This window comes from Acanthopagrus latus, chromosome 2 (assembly GCF_904848185.1).
Source record: "Acanthopagrus latus isolate v.2019 chromosome 2, fAcaLat1.1, whole genome shotgun sequence".
Classification (NCBI taxonomy): Eukaryota; Metazoa; Chordata; class Actinopteri; order Spariformes; family Sparidae; genus Acanthopagrus; species Acanthopagrus latus.
The window spans coordinates 14,141,984-14,148,744 of NC_051040.1; the positions used below are offsets into that span (position 1 = coordinate 14,141,984).

Below are 6,761 nucleotides of genomic sequence, written 5' to 3' on the forward strand. Positions count from 1 at the left end.
ACAACGTATTTAGCAATCAAACAAAGTCAAACCGGCGAAAGGCCTGTCTGGGATTTAATGTAAACAGAAGAGATACAAGGGATAGTTGGGCTTGATTCAATGGTAAACATCCCTTTAGTCTGAGGTTTATTGTAAAGATAAATTCCACTTGTTATTTCCCATTCATCAGTGGACACAGGAGGAAAATCCAGAAGTTTAACGTTTTCACATCGTGTTTTTCATACAGTATCCTCATGGTCGAACGGCCACATTGTAAGTCGCGTTGGATGAAAATGTCATCTAAATCTGACAGCTACTTCTGTGTAATATGACAGAAGAATCTCTTATCTCATATCTTCCTTGTCCACCCACAACAACTTTCATATCACCAATTTCTTTGTAAAAATCTGCAGAAACTGACAAAATGAGCTGTGTAAGACGTGCGGTGGAGATAACGTTCCACAGGTGCTGTGGTTTGTCGAGACCACAGAACGAGAAAGATATGTGATATGTTTAAAGGTCATTGCTCTCGTAATGTCACTTTAGGTAACACGTCTTTATGACTGTGAGACATTACATAAAAGAAACATGTTAAGGCTTTTTAACCTTAAATTAAGAGCGTCAAAATCATTTTGACGGCACAGTGTGAATGGTGTCTCTATCACTTGTTTCCTCCTCCGGCTCTTCATCCAGCGGCTAGGGTTAGGGCTCTGCATTGAACATTTGCAATGTTTTACTTCATCAAATTCAATGATTTTTGAAAATATATGCTAATTCTGAATATGTTGACTGTTCATAAAACACCTGTTTGGAACATTTCCACAAGTTCGTTGGCAACAGCTGATAGTGTTATGGTTGGGTATGAAAGGGGCATCCTCGGAAGTCTTTCAAAAGCAAGGATGTGGTGAGGTTCACCACTTCGTAAAACCCAAAGGATATGAACCCTCACGAACACAACAAGTGTGTTTGCCAATGATTGCATTTTGGTTTTATTTACGTTTAACAAGGTGTCCCAACTCTTTCGGAGTAAAGATTGTACCAGACTCATAATGAATATACAGTAGTTAGAAAAGGTGACACATGTAAAATCATGCTTTCTGTCATATTAATATTATCAGTAAATCAAGTAATGCTCTCCTGCTTTCAGATTTCTTTAGCTTGTTTAAAACTATTTGTATCGATTCTGTATTTTCACATATAAAAATGTTAAATATACAATGCATAATGAGAAAGAATGGGAAGGGGAATTGCCTAAAAATCCTCTAGGGGCTTGCAATTAAAAAAAAAGAATTGCATGTATCAATTAAATTTAGATGTAATAAAAGACACAGACCACACTTACTCATGAATTCAGTGCATTTAGCGCACATGCACAAACACTGCCATTGACAGTCTAAGAACCTACTCTGGTGTGATATCATTTAAAGATTACCCAAGACGAGAACAATAAAAAGGTTGTGAAGTTGTGAAGACAAGTTTCCAAATGTATTGGTTGTGAATTCAAATTATCTCACATTTAATGTGCATTTTGGTCGTCCACAACAATCTTCATCATTGCACTGTGCATAAACCACCTGCAATGCAGACGACCACAGCTGAGGTTTGACAGACATGGACCACCACAGGAAAAGACACATGTCGTCAAAAAGGCAAAGCATGCACAACTAACCAGATGCAAACAAAGACAAGACGTGTGTGCTGCACACAAATTGTGTATATTTCATGGATTACGATCACACTATAAAAACAAAGACATTTTTAACTAGTCTCTTTAAAAGCACCAGAATGTCTCTCTTATCTCGTTACACTTAAAAGAAAAGGGAAAGGGGAATCCCTGAACACTTCCCTTTTCTTGTTTTACTGCCATGTACAGTCCAACAAGTTGGTTTGCTTTTTTGCCATCACGAGCAGTTCACTGTACATCATGAACCTGCTGCGAGCGTGAAAAGGGGAAAAGAGGAAGGAAAAGGCTTGGTGAGACAGACAAGAGAGCATGTGGCAGAGAGAGAGAGAGAGAGAGAGAGAGAGAGACGAAACTAGCAGCAGCGTCACTGATGTAGACGCTACAGGAAATGTGTCATCTGAGAGGGCGGGGAGTTGAGCAAGAGAGGCAAGAACTAAGTAAATGAAATCATCAGGGGAAAAAACACAAGCTCCCTCCTTTGATTTCCTCCACAGATCACCAGCCACAGGAGAGAGCAGCTGCCTCAGGCCTGTTAACACTTTTCAACAGGTTCGCTAGTCTGAGGCATTACACAGAGATTAAAGAGAAAATATGTTTCTACAGTCTAGTTCCTGATGCTTGGAATAAGGGACTTTCTTGGCTACTGTGTGGATTATCACTGAGTCCAGACAACAGAAATGGATGTGACCAAGGGGCCACTAATTCCTGTCTTCCTGCTCATCTGTATTAACTGTGTGACAGGTAATTATTAACAACTTTTATAACACTTAATCTGTTTTATTCAACCTTGTTGTTGTTTGTTTGTTTCATAAATTGTTTGGGGGGGGATTGTTATTATTTTACAATAGTTAGTATCCTGACAATGATTTCTGTTTATCATTTTGGATCTGTTACTGCAGTGAAATACAGAAAACCTTTTTAAAAAAAATGTTAATCTGTTAGGATGAAACAGTTAAAAAAAAAGAGAGAGAGAGAGAAAAAATCTAACAAAATTCTATTTTTAATATGGTTTCCCCCATGTAGATGTCAACATGGCAAAATGTGATAATTTCTTTCCCACTTGTTTCACTCTAGTTAGTGTGGAAATGAGTAAAAATCAGTTCCTTTTGCGTAAAAACCCAGTGTCATTATGATAAGAGAACCCATACATGATTTGCAAGATCACTGTTTCTTTTTGTAAACCAGACTTCCTTTTTTCTCCTCATAACCACAGCATCACATTTTGAGTAACAATGAGGGTCTTGGCATTTGGCTCAGCGTGAACAGACGATTTTTCATTGCAGTTTGAAATCAAAGTAGTAAAAAAACATCTTATCTCTTGAACTTGAAAATATGAAGATCTATTTTATTTGGTAAAACTTTAATAATGAGCAGTGAATTTACATTATCATTTAAATTGAATTCTATTTTTATTGTTTTCCTGTTGCAGGACAGGTCGTCCCTCAGCCTACAGAACTGGAGGTGAATATTATGGATGGGGAGGTAATAGTACTTTGGAAACCTCCTGCGGACGTTCCCTCAAACGCCAAGTACAATGTACAAATGGCAAGGTGTGTTTAACTTCAAAATATCGGTTTAACACTTTCCTGTTCACAAATTTGCAATTTGAATGTCCCAGCATCCTGTATTTCTATCTTTACCTCTAACCTGCTTACATCTGTTTCCCTGTTGGTTCACTGATTCATATCATTCACCACATATAACTTTTCAATGATGAGTCAGAATTCAACTCCCTCCTGTTTGTGACCGGTGTTTCTTCTGTCCTCAGGTACAGTGGTGAATGGGAGGTGGTGGACAGCTGCACGGGGATCGAAAATACCTACTGTGAATTAAGCAGACTCATAGAGGACTTTCAGAGTGGCTACAAAGTCAGAGTTCAGCTGGTTGACGGAGATAACGTGTCTGAGTGGACAAGAAAGAAATTTCTCCCGAATGAAAGTAAGCAGAGTGCTCTCAGTTTGGTATCATGTCAGGGTTGCGTTGTTACATGGTTATATCATCATTAAGACAGTGTTGGTTTCTTTCTCTGTTCCTACAGGCGGACTGACGCCTCCCTCCTTCACGTTGTGGGCTACAGCCAGCTCTCTAACAGTTCGTGTGCACGAAAAACCTATTCTGAGAAAACTCTTTCCTTATGGACTCATCTACACCATCTACCTGGAGGAGCGAGGACAAGACAAAAAGGTGGGCATAAAAATAGGCACAATACAGGAAATAATGTAAGACAGCATCCACATTTTTGGGGCCAATTGTAACACTCCTAAGTTCATCAACAGGGCTTTAAATACAAATTCAGTCAAGTCAAATCTCGCAATTGTTTCGCAAGTGATTACACATGTTTAATAAATCCTGTTGGGGCAATGGTTAGGTGAATGATCCAATAGCACAGTTTCACAATATTTCATCCTTGATAAATCTCCCTGAATCTGAACCTTACTCATCTCTTTACTGCAATGTGGTCTACTGTACAACGGCCTAAACCTGCATGACATTCTGATTGACACTTCCACAGAATACCACATTAGTATTGCCGGGAGATGTCATGGAGGAGGATCAGAGGACTAAGACTTTCAGTTCTCTCCGCTATGGGACAGAGTACTGTGTCAGCATCATGATGGAGGGCAGTGGCTCGCTCTCTGCCAGCAACCTGTCCCCTAAACAGTGTCTGAGGCTACCAGAGCAAGGTAAGAATGTAAACACTGTAATGATGACGCACGAGTTGATTTACGCATTGAAGTAAATATTTGTGTTTTACTTCAACATTACAGGGTTGAAAAAAACAAATAAAGTCAGTTTGACATTTTTGAGAGATATGCGTATTAACTTTCCTGCCCACCATTTGATGAGCACATTGATACCACACCATGTATGTGCGCTAAATGTAGCCTAGCTTAGCTCAGCTTAGCATAAACACAGGACACAGCTAAACTTGCTCTATTCAAAAATAACAAAATCCACCTGCTTGCTCCTTTAAAGCTCAATATTACTAAATTGTATCTTGTTTATTCCAGCACATTAGCTCCTGTTTCTCTTTGTTAACCCTCATGCTCTCTTTTTCCAATCTTTGCGCTAAGTCATGCTAACTAGCTGCTGGTGGTAGCCTCATATTTACTCTACAGAAAAAGGAACTTCTTTTGGCAAGACAGCGCTCGTTTCCCAATATGTCATAGTGTTCAAGCCTAAATGTAAAGTTTGCGAGAAATGAACATTTGCTGCAACATGATGGAGGTGTAAACCTACAGCTTGGAGAAGCCTTTTCACCTCGCTCCTGTTAAACATCCTGGCTTTGTTCTTTTTCAGAATGGATCATCATTGCATTGACGTCTCTCACTATTCTGGGAGTTCTGGCCGTCATGGCCATTGCGGCAGCCATCCTCCTTTGTTACCTGAAAAGTCCAGGGAAAACACCCGCTGTGTTGGTAAGTACATTAAACTACACATTGTTGGCAGGGATTATAGTTGTGAAATCTTGTACCTTCAACTATGGTGAAAACACAACCAAAAACATCTACGTAAAGATGCAAAGAAAAAGCAGATTAAACAAACCCCCTTAATACCACCTTGCATCATATTCTTGATTTTAGCCTCAATTGGTTTTAACTAACCCTCTTCCTAAATGTGACTTGAATACTACAACAACCTCCATCTTTTTTCTCCTCACCCCAGAAATCCCCTGTAAGTGGCTGGCTTCCACTCTCTGTTGGCGAAGGGACGATGGAGGTTGTGACAGACAAAGGATGGTTCCTGTCCTCTTACAGAACAGAAGTGAAAAACTGTGTCACAAACCCTGTGACCCATGTTACAGTAACAGAGGACAATGAGGAGGAAGACAGGAGGACAAGCATGGACAGTGGGGTCAGCGTGGAGTCCAACTCCGCTACGCACAGTGAGGGAAGTCCTCCAGTAAGACAAGAGGACAGCGGCTGTGGGAGCATGGGAGGACCAGAGAGCTCCACTAGCAGTCAGACTGTTTACCCCCTGCAGGAAGACACAGCCAGGAAGAGGGATGACAGCGGGGTTGGGCTGGGCTGCCAGCTTCATTCTTCTTCTATGAATCTGGACGGGCAGGACAGTGTGTCCCTAAAGGAGGCGGTTGTCGGGGGTAACTACCGCACCCAGGGCCCCTCCTCCGTGCACATTCACGTCTGCGACGATGAAGAGCCGTTCAAACTCCCTGACTCTGTTTTGGCCGAAGTGGTCACAGGCTACAGGGCTGCAGTTCAATCGTGCATCTGCTCAGGAGCAGGTCAGTGCACCTGGTGCCACAAACAAGGCCTGTATGGAATAGGAGTTATGAAACATTACAGATCTATGTGCATTGACAATGGACTAGTGAGCGGCACATGTGATTTTGTGGACTCTTATAAAGGAATTACATATTCAAGTTACGCTAAAAAAGCACAAATGGACGCCGTCACGATGGCTGCCTTAGACACAACTTTCATACAGCTGGGGGACACTTTCCCTCTGCTAACAGCCTTAACACCGCTGCCTCTAGAGGACGGAGGTCAGGACTTCAACATGAACAACGTGACTCTCTCTCTCTGTGACGTACAGCTTACAACAGACTGTGGGATGTAGCAACGCTATTTATAAATGGATGCTGACATAACCAGATGTGAGCTCTTTTCCAAAGAGCTAAACTGGAGATACACAGTCCCTTTTTTCCCACATGACACACTATCTGACATATGCAATGGAGGCATGACTTAGTATTTGGGGAAAAGAAATGCGAAGGGAAGAAAGGGGGAAAGCAGAGTGTGCCAAAGGTTGTTTTTTTAAGCACAGGAAGGAAGCAGAGGTTAGACCGCACATCTGCTGAATGGCGGCAGTTTAGAGTTTCGGGAGCCTCTAGAGCCGAAGAAACACGACGTCAAAGACCTCACCCGACCTTGTCTCACTGGGTGTACTTACGCCTCAACAAACGACAGCTTGCCGGAAGTGAAGCTGGTGAGGGGAGCCGTGCAGAGAAACAGTTTGGCGGTCACGTGCGTTTGGATCACACCTCTTGTTGTTAATTCACCTCTTCAAGTTTAGTTGTTGTGTGTTTTGTCACGTTCTGAATGTTCAATAAAGTAAACCCGAGAGACACTTTCAA

The 6,761-nt window shown here is 41.5% G+C and overlaps 1 protein-coding gene across 1 annotated transcript; it reads left to right on the forward strand.

Moving 5' to 3' along the window:
- The first annotated feature begins 2,127 nt into the window (after positions 1–2,127).
- On the forward strand, positions 2,128–6,761 carry il10ra (interleukin 10 receptor, alpha). The gene is made up of 7 exons (XM_037087996.1): positions 2,128–2,404; positions 3,093–3,213; positions 3,432–3,601; positions 3,702–3,847; positions 4,176–4,347; positions 4,964–5,082; positions 5,330–6,761. The coding sequence occupies exons 1-7, from the start codon at positions 2,341–2,343 to the stop codon at positions 6,242–6,244; spliced, it is 1,707 nt and encodes a 568-aa protein (XP_036943891.1). The 5' UTR covers positions 2,128–2,340; the 3' UTR covers positions 6,245–6,761.